At 43.0% G+C, this 17953-nt stretch overlaps 1 protein-coding gene across 2 annotated transcripts in view; it reads left to right on the top strand.

Moving 5' to 3' along the window:
* Window positions 1–15711, top strand: part of LOC145913596 (retinoic acid receptor alpha-like) — a 65039-nt gene extending 49328 nt beyond the window's left edge. The window contains exons 7-14 of one of the 2 annotated variants that reach the window (XM_083001316.1): window positions 4643–4836; window positions 9294–9435; window positions 10102–10295; window positions 11364–11594; window positions 12118–12234; window positions 12418–12505; window positions 13396–13554; window positions 14554–15711. In XM_083001316.1, coding sequence (XP_082857442.1) covers window positions 4643–4836; window positions 9294–9435; window positions 10102–10295; window positions 11364–11594; window positions 12118–12234; window positions 12418–12505; window positions 13396–13554; window positions 14554–14648 — 1220 coding nt within the window. In that variant the 3' untranslated portion in view covers window positions 14649–15711. The remainder of the gene's footprint in view (window positions 1–4642; window positions 4837–9293; window positions 9436–10101; window positions 10296–11363; window positions 11595–12117; window positions 12235–12417; window positions 12506–13395; window positions 13555–14553) is intronic. The other variant, XM_083001315.1, reaches the window with a different exon arrangement.
* Window positions 15712–17953: the final 2242 nt, after the last annotated feature.

The following is a 17953-nucleotide window of genomic DNA, read 5'->3' on the forward strand; positions in this document are numbered from 1 at the left end:
GTTTAATGTTTCAGTTAACAAATACCCCCATGCTACAAACCGCCAAAAAAACTCATGTTTCACCTAAATAATTATCGAAAAATAGAACAGGTTGTTGCGGTCACGTTGTTTACCAGTTTTTGCCCAAACTGTGGGAAAAGCTGCTCTAGTTATCAACTGGCCACACCCCCAACAACTCTTACTACTGTTCTGCTAGGGTGCCATAAATTGGGCATTATTTAGGAGTGGTGTCAGGTGTAGTCGAAATTGAGCCAAGCTCGTTTTTCAGCCGTCGAATGCGCTTTCAGTAAGTTTGTGACATTAAAATTGCATGCGCTGCGTGTCGCCGCATTTCAAGTTACAGTCATTCGCGCCAGGTCTTTTAATTCCAATTACCGAGCTCTTTTCATTTCTCCACAGTTAAACAAAGAGTCTTGAGACGCTACTGTAGCCCTGAAACTTGTTACCCTTTGATCAAAGTTGGTAAAATCGCGCCTTTTCCAGCGCGAGCCACTGTCTTGCCTCCCTAAGAATCTGACAAAAGCGCGCATCTTTGTGTGACCCGAAAGAATACTAGTCTGCAACAATGTCAATGGAATTTCAGCAGCAATGGCGCAACTGTATGAACGGCATCTTGATGGACATCTTTACCCCAACTACCTCCACCATGTGTGGCCCACCGGTTAACCACGGGATGGGTTGTATGTATAGTGGCATGCAATCAATGGATTCGCCACCACCGCTTCATAATCTCAGCCTGAACCCGCAGAACAACTACCATCACAACCAGTACTACCAATGGGAAAACAACCAGAGATGTACGTAGTTCAGTCATTGGCGTTCTGGTGTTTCGTAACCTGGGTCTTTAACGCAGTAGTTCAAGACGTGCTGGTAAACCGTTTTGGGACGAAATTGTCGCCATTCGTTTGTTTACACACCTGTGTAAAATTGCGACCTCGTCTTAAACGCCTGCATCTATATCTAGTAGTGATAGGGTACCAATTTAGGGGTCGGCGCTCCTTGGGCGGTGGCGTGATTGTGATTGCCTTGAGCTCCCAAACAAACCGCACGAATTGTTTACTGCTGTTGCGGCGGACGATGTGCAGTCTAATCGCACAAACTGTTTGCTTTGCTTCTCTCGCCTATTGCGCTTCTGATTCCCCGCGGCGAAATCAAGAGCCCGCGGTCATCATTGCTTGGTGTCATGACTCCAACGCCGCGGACTGCCACTGCGCCCAGAAATAATGTAATTGCGCTGTTTTGGTGTTGTTCACTTGGTATCTTTAGAAACCAGCTTTTGCTGTGTATATTTTAGGCAACACAAAACTAACGTTTTTAATACGTTATTGGGATGGAATGAATTTTGCAAAAAATTTTGAAATATTTGTTTTGGAATTGCTCACCCCGTACTGTATGTTTGGGTATGGGAATTAAACCGTTTAATGTATCACTAAAACGCAGACTTCTTGGTGGGCACAAACCTATACATTGAGATTGTGAAGAGTCGCTTAACGTCAAAACCGCATTGTCAGCTTGTCCATGACAGGCGATTTGTCTCAACATACTGTAGCTCGTTAGACGAGCTTAACACAGATTGCTTGCCTTGCTTCCAGTCACAAGCCCTAGTGTCTGTGGGGAATGGGTTTAAATACCTAAGGGAGGCGAACAAAATCACTTGGCGACGTTTTGCCATTGCTAAGCGCGTTCAACAGCCTCTGTGTTAATGCAACGTCCCTCCTTCGCGTGCTTATTTATAGAATAAAGGAACTCGCTCCACTTAGGCCAGTTTCCAGGTTAGAAAACTACAAATGTTTTCGGTTGCCCTGCCGTCGGATCGTGGCTTTTATCCGTGTCCAAAACTCCTTAACCACGCGCACAACGGACCGCGTTCGCATTTCCCACCGGCCATTCAGTGAACTGGTCACATGCTTTTCACATTGTCCGTTGTATGACCCGAATCTATGGGAACTTTAAGTAAACTATATTTACCGGTTTCGCAGAGTCGTGTGCAAATACTAGGGGTGCTATCTAAACCTCAACAGTTCCTCTTCATCCGCAACCGAGCGTAGAACACACTAGCCTAGAACACGACTGTTGTGGTTTATCGGCCTATTTAAAACGTTAAGGTCAATTGCTCATGTAAGACCGACATGGACAACTTGTTCCTTTAAATCTTAGCGCGCGTATGTGCTTTTGCGCACTGCAGTATTAATCTACGAGAGCGTAATTTAAAGGTTATTTAACGTGTGTGTGCGGGCTTTGTAATATGCGAGTGTTCGTAGTGGTAAACACAGCGCGTTGCCATCAATCATGAATCGTCGACTGGCACAGTACACGAAGCAACAGTGCGACGTAGAAACCGTCCCGATGTCCAGCTATATTGGTCGCCCAGTGAGCACGCACTGGCAGCTCGCCTTGTTTCGACAGACTGGGACGCTTGTCACGGTGCATGCGTTACCCAATTGGGCGCAATCATGCAGTCAGAGCAGACTGCTTCAAAGGCCCAGTACTTGCACGCATTTCTGGGCTGGAGGCGGACTTCTTGACGGCGGGTGCGTATGACGAATAAGTTTCCTCTGCGAATTCCTGCCAGGGTATTTATAGCTTTTTGCTGCGCAAACAGATGCAAGGTTGCCGACAACAAGATACCTATCTTTGTATCTACCGCTTGCCCTTAAAAAAATAAGGTTTTCACTTTTTCACTTTACCAGTTTCGACAACAAATACCGCGGGTACTGGCGCGCCATCAGTTGTAATCAACTTGTCAAACGTTTTCTGGTGGAAAGAGTTTCAACGCACGAATTTCCACGTCGGTAGGCATTGCCTTGCCCTTTGTATGTGTGGTTGAAGCGTTGACGAAGCATTTTTCAACCTTGTTTCAGTGCGAAGTCACGCGCTGTCGAACAAGCTCGCAAAAAGCAGTCGTCCCGTAGCTGAACCTTGTCCTCAAGCAGTTTCCGTTTTATATGTTTGTCCAACGCATCTTTACAAACACTTGCAAATTCCGCGACCTGCATACCAACACGGAATCGTACCTCAAATAAAATATATGCGCGCTGTGCTTGGAGATATTGGAGATGGAATAGCTGCCAGAGGGCAGTTGTTCAGGCCTGTAATGTGTATGTACAACAACCACAGCGGTTCAGTGCCTTTGAATGATTAACGAGCATTTTGAGCTAGTCGCTTGGGCAGTAAACATGCCTCAATCAGTCGACCGCATATAGTCCAGCAGCCTGTCGTCGCGTGTACGCAATTAGGTCGGGGACCATAAATTTCACGGCCCATTTGCCCTCGTAAGTTGTTTTACTTGATGGCAACTGGAAACAGATTGATAACTCAATTAACCGCCTTTCCACACTTCTGTCGAAATTTCTTTAGATCGAAAACTGGCATACTTATAATCTTAGTTGTCATAAAATGCAAGCCTATCAATGCAAATGTGTATTTTGTTGTTTGTTGCCTGTACAATGATAGTATCCACCTTTTCTATTGCCGGATAGGTGGAATTTGTGAAGCCACGATTTGTTTATCGTTCATTCCTGCTGTGTGAACGTGTTTACCTGGAATATAGTCACCAACCGGCACCATCGGATCTTGTAATTTGCCAAACCAGTCACAGGTTACCATCGTGACCTACGGTTTACGTTTATAAACTGCACACATCCGACGTGCATTTCCAGCAGTACAACCTCTGTCACTTGGTATTCACTTCACTGCCCACTCACTTAACTTGTTGTTGTTGTTATGTTTTAACCCAGAAAGCGCGGCATGCCCAGTCGTTTCAAGAGGTTCCTGACGCACGAACCTCGGTTTTTACACAACTTCAGCCTCTCCGCCGTTTTGTCGTTTGAGTGACACTCGATCGCTGGAGAATGCTCGTTTGCACCCCTCCACGTTTTGCACCTACCGCTATTCTCTGTAATGCTTCTTTCAAAGGGACTTGTAGTACTCGTTAATGTACATTCTTTCTGCAATGCGTGCCAGTACTTGTTGGCTCATGACCGTGTAAAGGAGATAGGTGCGCGCCACTATACCAGACTTGCACCATTCCGTCGTGTTAAAGACGGTTTGTCTAATTGTTGCTGTTATGGGGCTGGATTATAGTGGAATCCTGTCGTAATCCACTCCAGTCGTTTCTACGTCTAAAACTAGGCTCTGAATCGACGCCGGTGCTCTTGAGTGATCTGGCGCGTCCATCAGGGCCTTCAATCGCTGTCGTGCGACTGGCCGCCAAATAAGCCCCTAACTCACCACTTGACAAACTCGCGCATCGCACCTTTTCATGATGGGAATGCCTCTTAGCACTCACTTATGTGTCCGATCGCGGCCCTCGAATACACGCCACCGTTTTGCGGGATGCGAAATCAATAGGAACGTGCCTAAAAGTCCTATCTCTGCTCAGTAGGAGCAAGAGCTTTTAATCTGCGTTGTTTGAACTTTTTTTCAATTGTAACGGATTTTTGCGGATATTGTGGCTTACCCCTTAAAATTCGTATAATCTGCAATACCTTTGAGGTCCTTTAATGCCAATGCCGGTGAACCAGTTTTTATACAAGAACATTTCGCCACACCAAAAATCCAATCCCAAAGTTTCTTACTCAAAAAAAAAGTATTTTTTTCAACAAATTTTGTATTTCTGCAACGAAGCATTTTTTACTCGCAGCATCTCCAGATAGCGTTGGATTGTCGTCGACTGGCAGCAGCTACTCCGGGTCGGAATCGGAGGGTTTGGGCCACATGGCCCAGTCGTGCCCTCCGTCTCCACCTCCACCACCACGAACCTACAAACCTTGTTTTGTGTGCGGCGACAAATCGTCCGGATATCACTATGGCGTGGCATCTTGCGAAGGCTGCAAGGTAAGGACAATTTCTGTCGTGTGTTTGATTTGTTTTACCAGACAGTAAAACCTGCAAAAAATTAGGGTGTATATGTTTTAGAATAGTGGTTGCTATACTTTATTCTAGGTGTAATCGGTTTTACCTTCATATCAAGGCTTATTTTCGTGTTTACTTGAGTAATTTGAAGTCATGCAGATCCTCGAAGCTTTGCGTTGTATATTGTTTCTATGTTTGTATATTGTAAGATAAGGCGATTGTTTGTACAGCTAGGTTTTAAGCATGCCTTATAGGGTCCCCATTACACATCGATTAATTCACCCAGTGAATGATGTCTCAAAGCATTACCGGCACTCTCGATTCATCAACCACTTTCCCGGTGTCATATTTAAAGACATGGTTGACGCGCTGTTGCTCATTCTCGTGCTTAACGTTTTTAACCATGCTCGCGCTGCAGAAGCGCGCGCGATTGACGCGATCTCACGCGCAGCGCGACTATCGCCAAATTGATATATTGATGAGCCTGGCCTGGTGCATGAGTTATGACGCGTTAATTGGCGCATCTACAACAACAAGTGACGTAACCCTCGCTGACGCGTTCTGTCATCATTGTCAGTGGGGCGGAATCTCGGTTTTTGGTCTTTAATCGGTCCCTGCCACAATGGAACGCTCTAACCTACTTCTTATAATACTGGTCTTTCAAGGCGTCGCGTTTGACCAAACCCGCTGTGCTCGCTTTCACATCGCGCCAGCTCAGCCCAGGGGGGCAAGAATCGTTCGGCATTGTTGTCCTAATACGCCAATAAAAGCCATTTCCGCTGAGTTAATAACGTATTTTCCGCCCGTCACCGCTCCCTGACTACTGCCTTTGATTTACTGACAAGTATTAGATTTAGAAATAGTTAATACCAGCTGGGATTGGTGGTGGCAAATCTAGCAACCGTATTCGAGTTGTTTTTGCAAATATAACTGTTGGTTCAACGCTCCGGTTCGACTTTCACTGCCGTTGCCCAGAGCTTGTGAAGTTGGCTGTGTCCCAAGGGGCCATACTAATTTGCGATGACTAACGGGCGTTATTGGATGGTACACAAGCCTGTAGCGGTCTGCGTTTGTCCCTTTTGCACTCATTAATTTATAAATGTTTTTTGTTCTAATCGTGTTCACAAATATTTCGTTTTACATTACGTTTTATGGTGAATGTATTTGGTCATTTGTTTAATCCGAAATTCAAAATGTTGGTCTATCAAGAAATACACAAAAGAAATTCCTCAAATTTTTGGGATTGTTTTCGTTGCGACCAAAATTCAAGAGTCCCAAATTTAAAACAACGCTCAAAGAGAAATCCAAAACCTTGAATGATAGACGGAACCGAATTCTCACCAAAAATATCGAACATGATCAGTGGATCGCAGCCAAAATCAGCGGATAACAGTATGCGCGGCACGGAGCAATTTTGGCAAAAACTGATTTTAATGAAGGCAAGCGGCCGCCACCCTTGATGCCAAATGATGGATGACCACTCGTCTTCGTCTCCCAGCATGTCTTTCAAACCGCTTCGAGTACGTTGAACCACGATCAGACTCGCCTGTCAGTCTGTTTTGACAGGGTGTCCGTTCTGTTTTCAGAGCCCCCCGAAGTTGTAGACTGGTTTGATGGCTTGGGTTTGTCACATTCAGACAACAGGGCGATTGTCAAAAAAATGGTAAATTCGAAAAGAATAACCAGGGGAAGGGTATACTTCTTTATGTCCCTTATTTGGTTTTGTCGAACGGAATTTAGTGGTTTTATTGAAAATCATGGTAACCCAGTTCTTTGCGTATTAACAAATACCGAAAACGTAAACCAGATATAACACTGTCACATATAACCGGTTTTCCCAGTTTTCTAGTACAGAGTGTAAGCTTCTGAATAGTTGCAATCACTACCCATGGCTTTCTCGCCATTTTCACCTGTTAGTTAAAGCACGTAAATTCTCAAAACCATCCTAAAAGGATTAGTTTACTGTCGCAATAATGGGAGAAATAAGTCAAGCCCGTGTCACGTTCCTTTGGGTTCCTTTTTGTTGTTGTTCGTCGAGTGATCATGACGTCATGCTCGCTGGCGCCGCTTGGCGTCAAAACGCTTTAATCGCGTCACGCTCCAAATCCTTGAGCGTCCGCATTTTTGTGCGGGGTTGATAGCCTTGAGATCGCCGGTACCCCGTTTACTGTGCGAACACAACAACAGCTCCATGACATCAATCAACCCTGGATGACAAACTTACGAGAAGATACGATATTAGGATGACGCGTAGACGACATTCCGTCATTTTGTTGATAAACATGTGACCCGGGGTACAGAGCCAGCAAATAATTCAAGTTGGTGATATTTTAATACTTGGCGTGCCAGAAACACAGACTTGCAAACGGAGTGACATGCGTCAATAGCTTTTCTAGTGTTTTCTGCTGCGCAGTCATTCACTTGAAACAACAGAACATGTCAGGTTCTGTCAGCTTCCATCAGCTCCCATCAGCTCCCATCAGCAATCCGTTCCTACTGAATGCATAAAATTTGTTTTTTCGGTAAACGAGGCGAAATGCTGCCCAGCTCATTTTTCGGTTAGTTGACCCCAGTCGGTACGTTTGGTTGCAATAACAACACGGTCTTGTTTGCGAGCTCCGCGCCCGCAGGGTTTCGGATTTCCAGCTCCCCCTGCTCCTGGTATGGGTTGGCTGTCATTCTATAGCTGAAGGTCGTGCGGTATAGGAATGGTTCCATTTTTTTGTAACATTCTCCCTCACACATTTATCACATGGATTTTTAATGCGGTGAAATGTATGTCATCTTAATGACTCGAATATTTCGTTTATAGACTACACAGGGCGTGTTTGACAACCTTACTTTGTGAGTTTTTGACCTATCATCGAATGTCACATTTAGATTATCATCAATGCGTGGTCACAGCTGATGATATAACCTAAACCAGTTACGCGAATCCTGTCTTTAATTAGAACCACTATTAAAGGTGCTGACAGCAGCCACATAGCTGTAATTGTTTCGCACCAGGAACTTCAGACCGCTTGTCAAGGTCTTGGCCTCATCGTTGTTCGCCCAGGTTTCTCCGCCTATTCAGATTAACATTCTTTCGCTGTCGCCGTCCGGTTTCAAGCGAGCGATTCCCAGATAATTAACAGACGTCGCTTGCCTGCTTCAGTACTACCTACCACCAAATACGGACAACAGGCGCTTGGCCTAGTCTCTGCGTTGTTGTTAAAATGTTTTGACGCCCTGACTTTTGAGATGTAGCAAGGTCCTAGCTTCGTTTTGGCAACGTTAAATATGGCTGAATGGTTTGATGTGAGAATCCTTGTATGTTGCATAAAGTGTGTATTTTTTAAATTAAATTTTCTAGTGATTAAAGCAAAGGTACGCAAATGGTGTAAAATTGTTGTAGGGAAGTGTGACTTTTTAGCTGTTCCATTAATAAAAAAATTCGTCTCTAAAAAAGGTCAATATTTTTCGGGTGCTTCGTTATGACATTTTGGTAGGGACAAGTACGTCACTGATCCATAACAGTTTTGAGAACCACGGACTTAAAAGGTAAACAAAGTTATAGAGGTTGTTCGCTCACTGACAATGGACAATTACTGCACACTTTCGTAACATTTATATTGTCCGGTCGGTCATAGCTGACGCACGGGCAAATACATTGTTTCTGTACTTTCGTTATAGTTGTTAGGGAATTATAAATGGGACAATTTCGGCCCGTGCTGTGTTTTCACTTTCAGCGTGAAATCGTGCTACGCATAGTTCACTAAGGAGTCGGACTTTACATTTTTTTTAAATTGAAAATTAATTTCCGGCAATGTTTTGTGTTGATTTATCTGATAAATCTGAACTTGAATACCAAACTGTTCGTTCTGTCGGTGAAAGAACAGCATGTATATAAATTAAGCATCCTGGAATTTCACACTTTATTCACGCACTCGGAAGATAAACAGGAATTTTAAGCATAATTTCAACAGAAGTTTTCGTATTAACGTAAACCGAAATATTTTAATGGCGAGGTGTTCGTTAAAGAAATGTTTTTAAAGCAACGCTTCATTTATCACGTTACAAAATGAGTGACGTCAACAATGCAGAAGATTCCAAAAAGCTCTCATTTGAGCTTTTGGCAAAAGCAAAATTTCGTCGGTTTGCAATGAAATGCGAATAACTTCCTGCTGCCGAGCCGGGAATCCAAATTCGTTTTAAATCAGCCGACTTAACGATGATTTTGTTTACGTGCATTGGCCATAGGCTGATTCCAACACAGTTGGTCATGTACTGGTTCAACAGTCGCAACCTTCTTACAGTATATAATTTAACATAATTTGATGTATTGAACACTAGCTGGTCTGATATCAGATAAAACAGGGTAATAATTCGATGTGTTATTCCACAACTACCGCTTTAATGAATCCTAACCACGACATAAATTCTTTCATTTTCTTTTCCAGGGTTTCTTTCGTCGCAGCGTGCAGAAAAATATGCAGTACACGTGTCACCGCACTAAGAACTGCGAGATCAACAAGTCGACGCGCAGTCGTTGCCAGTACTGTCGCTTCCAGAAGTGCCTGAATGCTGGGATGTTGAGGGAATGTAAGTCCTTAAAAGCAAAAGTTTGTGTGACCTTAAAAGCAAAGTTTGAATGATGCTGCGTATTGAACCGGACACTGAAAAAAAAAACTTTCAAACACCACTGCACAAAGGCTTATATACCATCCAATAATGTGCACAGTATTTAACTAAACGATAACCCGGATCTACAATAGTCAAAATAACTGGCCCGGAACGCTCCTTTATGTAACGTATAATCAATTTTCACGTCAGGGTGTTTGACGTCAGAAATTTGGCACGTGACGGTCAAGCATCACTACCCGCGCCGTGGTCTGAGAACGGCGGAAATAATTGCGCCTGCTTTAAGACCGACAGGAAACGGCCGGCAACTTTGAACTGCAAGCGAATCTATTGCTGGCTATTTTGTATGGCAGTGATGGCCTTTGCGTTATCATCTGTATCCGTACCAGGGCCATAAGGCGAACTATTGACTTTATAACGATTGGCACGGCTTTGAACTCGTATGCAACATGTTAAAATATAAGAAATTTTCATTGTGCAAGTTTGAACAAGCTTTAACTCTGCACGCAACTAATAGGCGCATGGCATTCTTGTTTTGGAAATAATAAACGTTCAACAGTGCGCAACGTGTTTTTTATCGGCTGGAAAACGACCTACCTTAATATCATTCTCTTTTGCGCTCTCCAGCGGTAAGAAACGACCGGAACAAGAAGCGTGGAAAGGAAAAGGAGCAGCGAAATCACTCGACTGAGAATGGAAACCCGACGTCACCGGAGGAAGTGCTATGTCCTCCTGAGATTGAAAATCTAGTGGCGGCCGTCGCCAAATCACACGTCGAAACCTTTCCAAATACCAGCACGCTGAACCAGTACAAAGTGGTAATTATCCTTGGTCTATTCTTACGTTGTTGGTATAACTAGATACTTTTGCATTGACCGAACTGATGGTTGTTGAACATCACATTTCCAACGCCAAAAATTGTGCGTTGATTAATGAAAAACGGCCATTTTACGTGTAGTGTATTTGGTCTGTGAACAAAGGGTATGATTTAAGTGAGTCAAGGTCTAGAAAATTCGCCTCTTTGCTATAAAACGTGATTGAAAAAACCTTCCCTGGACTGCAAAGTGTTTGGGTATCACCCAAATACAAAGCCAATAACTAATGCTGTTATTTAAAACAGCTTATGCTTGGTCACACGAGCTAATACATAAAGCCCTCTTAGCTCGTCTTGTAACTCGAATGTGCTCGAATTAACCACACAATTAACCAATCCCGTGGGCAGAAATGTGTGTACACACAAACCCTTTACTTATACGATTGTCTGTTTTAACAAATTGTTTCAGTTCCGTATAAGTATTAACGCTAACCACGGTTTTTCTTTTTTCGCTTTCTGTTGTTTCTCCCCGCGCATGATACCGACCTGGCCTCAAATAATTAAATGCTTGGCAAAATATGACTGGCCTAAATTTGCAGAAACGCAAAATGGTATGTTTAGTGTGTGTGCATGCGGCTTAATTGCCATTTAATTTGCTGCTTCATAAGTGAAAACGTACTAATAGTTGCAAAATACCAGCAGTAAACCAGCTTTGTAATTTTTACAGACTGTCTGCAGTCACCATAGTCGTATTACACGAAATACAGTGAGCTTAATTGCTTTTGACAAGCCCTGGTTTTGGGGGGTAATTCACTAATCTATTCACATGTAATTCACTTTGTGTTCCTCAATTCAATAACCTCAAGAATGTTTTCCATTCGTTATATGGTGCTTGTAAACAGGCACTACCCCTATGGGTTGATTAATGCAGAAGTGGCGAAACCAACGTTCGCGTTGTCCACAGTAAATAGTGTTGTGCTTTAATTGCTTTTACACGCAATCGATTGCACTAGCTTATAATTTTTGTATTTATTTTCTTCCCTTGTAAACCGCTTGTCGACCAATTGCACCCTACCGCCTACACCCCATTGACCCAACAAAACCGACCCCGCTACAGAACCAACCGCCGTCGGTTGAAGCTATGCAGGCCAAGAGGACTGACGGACGCCTGTGGGAGAAGTTTGCTGAACTTTCGACCAAGTCCATTGTGAAAATTGTTGAGTTCGCGAAAGGGATTCCCGGCTTCCAAGACTTCACCATTGCAGATCAGATCACTTTGCTTAAATGCGCATGTCTCGAAGTTCTGGTTAGTATAAAGTGTATAATTGGTTGCACAATTTCATACCTACTTTTTTTCCAATATAGCACCAGTAATATGCGCATTAATTGTTAGTTTACTGTCATACTTATCGTGGGTTTGGGCTGGTTTAATCCAAACGAGGCGTATTCTCTATGTTCGCCAATTGGCGCGATTTGCCGGGGTTTAACTTCATCTGTCAAAGACTGCTAATTTCCGGATCCCGTTCATTTTGCGCCTTTCATGCGGATAGACGGACCACATGCAACCCCGCCATATGCGACTTCGGAGCCAAACGGCGGTCATTTGGTGCTGGGGCATTGTTTTTCGGCCTTCACCCGAGCAGCATTTGCGTTTCATTTACATTCACGAGTCACTTGGGAAGTTCTTTTCCGAATATGCCGGGGTTCAAATTTTCGTAATTTTCTGTCACTTTTTTGTCCTTTTGTTGACGTTTCCTTCGAAATTCTTCCGTGTGAAACTGCACGTTCCCAGGTCTTGACCTGACTGTAACATTGTTCCTTTGTCACAGTTTTTGCGTATATGTTCTCGTTTTTCACCGGAACAAGACTCGATGACCTTCTCGGACGGTTTGACCCTCACCAGGAACCAACTGAAGTTCGCAGCTTTCGGACCAATCACCGACCAGGTACGCAATCACGTGATCCATCGTATGATATCGCAAAAAAGATGCTATTGCATGCTATATTGTGTACACACTCTTTTCGTTTTGTGGCACGTGGCAACAGGGTGCTGTCAATTGTTGCCGTGTGACATGTGTCACCTAAGTGATTTTCACTTTGTACATTGATTTGAAGTTTCATTTTCGCAGGTCTTTTCATTCGCACAGTCGCTGAACCCGCTCGAATCTGATCCAACAGAGATCGGACTTCTCAGCGCCATTTGTCTTATCTGCCCGGGTAAGTGTGGTTTATTGTTATTACACAGTAAATTAGTTGGATATGGTTTGAATTTGGAATGTCAACAAATGTGCGCTACTGCAGAAGTGCACCAGTCGTAATTCACACGGAATTAAAAACACGACGTGCGTTCATCTTCAGTAGAAGAACTCATTTAATTGACTTGGTATTTTTGCTGTGAAAAATCCCCGTACTTGCTCTGATTACGTACATGCGAACTTCCAGACTTTGCAGCAACAACAAGCGGAATCCCCCAGTATTGCTCGTAAAGCAGAGTAGGGTATTGCGACCAATTTGCCCACTGTTTTGCGATCGGCATCTCGGCGGTTCGCCTGGAAAACAGATAACACGCGTAAAACGTTCTATCTTACCCGTAATCGTCGCCGATCTAAAACAAATCGCTCACGCAATCAGTAGAGGCCACAGCTGGGAGAGTAATGTGTTTAGGGTTCAGGGTTGTTGATTTGATTTGGCCATAATGATAAAGTTTAATATTCTTTGCAATATTGACCCATGATTTGCGGTTCAAAAACGTTGTCTTTTGTAAAACTTGTCCAACTTCTATTGAAACCTTTATAACCAATTAAGTTGTAAATGAAACCCATCGCGTTAAACGAAATGAAAGTTTGTATACTTAGAATCTCCTGTTATCTTCATGCCCAACAAGGACTCAGTAACAGATTTTATAACAATTCCTTCAAGTAATCCTAAGTCGTTTGTTTAACGTTGTTCATGATAAATATATAATTTGCCTGTATTTACAGGCATCATTGGTATCGCTAAAAACACAAACAACGCCGTTTAAAAACCAACATAAAAAAGAATATGAATGCAAAATAACCCACAAACTGTCGCATTAAAACATAGTTAAACATTTCGTTGCTCTTTAGATCGTCCCGACCTCGAAGAACCGGATAAAGTGGAGTTGCTGCAGGAAACTTTGCTTGAAGGGCTGAAGTTTTACACCCGGAAACGCCGCCCAGATTCACCGCAGCTCTTTCCAAAGCTCATCATGAAAATTTCAGACTTGCGTAGCATTAGCATGAGAGGTGAGATATGGGGCGTAGTAATTTCATTGTAGATTGTCATTCTGTGATTTGCGTTACCGAAAGGTTGGTTAGTTAACATGAAAGCCACGACAGTCTATTTATGGCTGTCCTTTCGGTAGTAGGTTTTTGCAAATTCCTGTCGCAAATTTCGACTGACATTTTCTCGTTCAATTAAGCAAGTTTATTTAAAGGGCGTTCGTCTGCACAGTTGCTAACTGGCGGCAAACTATCGTCATTATAAACGTTATGACTGTGCCGCTGAACAAATAATGTGTTTGAAGTAGCAATTTTGGTATTTGATAAAGCGTGCAATATATTTACGTACCTCAAGGTCAGCGTTTGGCTCCACACAAGGCCTTTGTTTGTCAGTGCTGACAACCAACACGACAGCACACCAAACCACGCGACTCTTTATACCAAAATCCGGCCAAAGCCGATAATCCCCTCGGCATTTCCCCCCAATACTCAACCCCGTGCCCCCGACTCTCACCTTTAAATGACCTGTAGATGGTATATGAACCGCATGCCGAAAACTTTGCATTGCTCGGGGATAACTTACAGCTCTAAGCCCGCCCGTGGTCGCGATGTAATCGGAATATCGATTGTCGCTATCACAGCGCGTATCTCAATCTGTGGATTCCACTACACCGGAAGGTCAAGTCTGCAACTCTGTACAATACTCGCATAAGGCAGTGTAGTGGCGTTGACGAAGAACTTCCGCTAATTTATAAACACCACTGTGTGCGTTTTTATGTGATTTTTCACCTGTGGTCAGATTTAATGTTGTCAGATCATGATAACAAGACAGGTGTTGGGTAGAATTGTGAACTCAGTTATAGCTCCAATACATATTGAAGCGCGCAATTTCAAGCGAACGTCTGAAAATGAAACCGATTAAAAATGTCGATGTTATTGGGAATTTATTCATACATAATTTATTTATATATATATTCGTTAGTAACCTGTGGGTTTCACTCATCTCTGTACTTAAAATTTCAGGTGCCGATCGAGTTGTATCAGTAAAAGCTGAGGTAGCACCAGGCGCTATGCCACCACTCATCACTGAAATGCTAGAGAATGAGGACGACGAGTGACGCAATAGCCACCGCTCTGTGACGTCGTAATCGAGCTGGCCCAGCATGGACAGTGCAATTTTTGGTCATTCGAAACTCTTGCTGTCGGAGATTTTGTCCCGCTTGTATTTCTCGCCGTTTCGTTTATCCTGCTTCTTGCCACTATCTCCTTTCCGTCGCGTGAGCTCCACCACGCGGATGTTGAAAGGAACTGAGACCGCCGCACGAGGGAGCCGCGGCGTCAGTAGTGCGTCGATTTCCATTTGAACGCGCGAATTGTGTTTAAAGTTCACCGAACGAAAGGTTTTCTGTACTTTGATAAGTGAAACGCTTTCAATTGTTTGTTTACGTTTAAATGATCCGCCGGACAAAGCTGCTCATAGATTATTCTGTATGTAGAAATTATTAAGTGGCTTTCCTCAAATCGCCTAGAGCGGAAATGAATTGCGTAATGTGGATGCGATACCCGTGGCCTCGTGAGTGCCTTGCGAAGTCTTGTTACATATTGTTATCCTCTGCAACCGATGCGTTGTTCATGCGCTTTGACTCCGCATTGTTTTTTTCCTTGGGGCTCCTCGCGAATCAGATTCCTCTTAAAGCTGAACTCGTCTGTATGCGTGCGTTGTTTTTTCCGTTCTTTTTCTTTTATTTTGCGTGAATGTTCTTAACGTGGGTAATGTTGAGCTGCCCCCATTTCAACCCCATCCTTGCCGAGATCCGTTATTCTGAAGAAAAAACAGCAATTAGTGAAGGAGCAGATGCAAAGTGTGGGAAATGGTATCTAATCCAACCCTTGGAACGACGATAACCGTTTAACAAATTTCCTTTCTTTACGAACGATCAAATCGTCTTTTTCAACGTCGGCATTAATAATGAAATAATCCTTGCGTTTTTCGACGAGTAAATGAATACCAGCAGCTTTTCGAAGGTAATTTTCCTGTACTTTCACAACTCTGATATCCCTTGATCTGCTGTGGCGCGTGCCCCACAACCTCCCAGTATGTGCGGAGCGGTTAAATACGAACTGTGCGTTATTTTTTTATTCACCAATGCGTGGTTGTTATAAGGTATAAACGATGAAGTATCAAAACGTGTCCCGTGTGTTTTGGAGTACTTATAGGCAGTGATACTAAGTCTTTTATCAAATGATGTACTTTGGGACTATAGGACGCATATTGGTATTTCTATGAAAATTAGTTTTGGTGCTGGGAAATGCCCACCGTGTAGACCTGTGTCACAATGGAAATTCATGCATCACCAAGCAAAGCAGTGACGCAATTAAGTTAAATTTACGGTTGAATGAGCGCACATGTGCGTGTTGTTGTCATGGCGAATTTTGGGGTGTTTGGGGCAGTTTTAGTGAGGTTTTGGGCTATTCCAGTTAGGTGGTAACTTGCTGGTGGGTGCTGCTGAAAATTATGTTGAAAATGGAGCAAAAAAATCAGGCTGTATTTGTGGAAAAATGAATCGTTTAAGTGTCCAATCATTTGTGATTTTGTGAAAGATCCATTTCATATCTATAAAGTTTGATCGAAATTAGTCTCCGAAAAAATGGTTTAGCCACCCCCTAGGGCCATTTGCCACCCTGGTTACTCAGTATTTTGGTTAAAAGAGCAACAAAAAATGGAACTGGATTTTGCAGAAAAATGAATCGTTCAACTACCCACTCATTTGCATTTTTTTGTAAGTTCCAACTCTTCTCTATGCGATGGCATCAAATTTAGTTGCTGAAAAAGTGTCAAAGCCCTCCCCCAAGGGCTGGGTATACCCCCCTGTTGGTCATATGATCTTCCAGGAGGCCCAACAAGTCCTTGCTCTGTACAGTCTCATCCAGGAGCAATTTTTTTTTTCAACTTTGTAGAATTTTAGGTCCCTATGTAAGTCACAAGACCCATCAACGGTCATTGGGAAACAAGCGGAACAGTCGCTAGATGCATTACAACCGAGGGCCTTGAACACAGGATTTCTCCAATCTAATACCCATATAGGTCCTATAGGTTGATATTTAGTTTGGATTTATCAACATATAATTTAAATATCGGTGTTCAGACTACGCTATTAAATGCCCAATCTCACAATTAAGTTCCAAAATTGTGTTTTGGAGGTCATCTGCCTTCATACACCTGGCGGGAGTTTCGCTTGTTTGCCAAAAACAATTGTTGGAAGGAGGGCTACTATTACTCAATACAAAAACGTTGACCAGGGCGTTTCCCGCCAAAAACCTTTTTCCATAGAAGTACAGAGGGTAAGTCCTAAAGTACCAACTGTAGCTGTGACACCAATCAGTCGAACAACGATATTCCCCACGTTCAACTCGACGGACACTTGGACACAAACAACAAAGTAAAAGTATGGGAATTTTACTGGAAAGTACCTTAACCTGATTTAATTTTCTGTGACAACGAAAGGTGATGAGTATATGTCAACGCAGTGTTTTCGAACGACCAAACAAGAGGCTTGGGATACCAACCACAAGGATGTTGTTTGTCGTGCCATCAAGTTTATGACCTATACGTCATGCGTCGCTGTGGATATCGACGCCCTTTCTGGCCATAATTTTGCTATAATTAGAAACGCAGGAGAGCGACATTACTTTCACTTACGGTCGCTCGTATTACCGTTAGTGTTTTCGGGTTAGTAACAACAGCAGAACAACTGCACCCAGGAGGCCTTTAGTCGGGTTTTTATTCAAGTTGCGATCGTTTCACAATGAATAAATTTGCGATTGGAGTCTATTTTATGCTTTTGACAGCATGTAAGTTTTTTGTTGTCTGGATGTAATTTCCCACATGTATTTAATTGGATTCGACCTTTTCGCAGCGCTTTCATTGTCACAAGATGGTGAGGGATCTGGTGACGTTTGTCTCGGTGGATTCAAAGGAGAAGCATGTGACATACGTGAGTTGCAGTTCTATTTAGAAAGATACAAGTAGTCGTTTTATGCAGGCCGTGCATCTGTGTTTCGATAAAGCAGGTTGACCTGCGAGAAATGCCAAATTTGCATATGATTTTTTTCAATGATACAGTTAAATGCGTATAGATGCTTATGGCCAGTTTGTTGAGCTTGTTTCGGGCAGCTTTAATGTAGTTTTATAGTGGTCGGCAAGTAAATTGTTGCTGGTTGTTGTTTCAAATTTGTCCAAAAAAAACAGCAACAAATTGAGGCGCTATTTGCAGCAAAATGATTCGGTAAATTGTACTCTCATAGTTATATGTTAGGTCCGTCTGTCATTTGAACAATGTAAAAACTTCCTATAGTTGGACAATATTTTGTGTGGCTGGATTTTGTAGAAAAATACTTTGTTAAGTTCAAACTTGTTTGCTAT

The sequence above is a fragment of the Ascidia mentula genome, chromosome 9 (assembly GCF_947561715.1).
Source record: "Ascidia mentula chromosome 9, kaAscMent1.1, whole genome shotgun sequence".
NCBI lineage: Eukaryota > Metazoa > Chordata > Ascidiacea > Phlebobranchia > Ascidiidae > Ascidia > Ascidia mentula.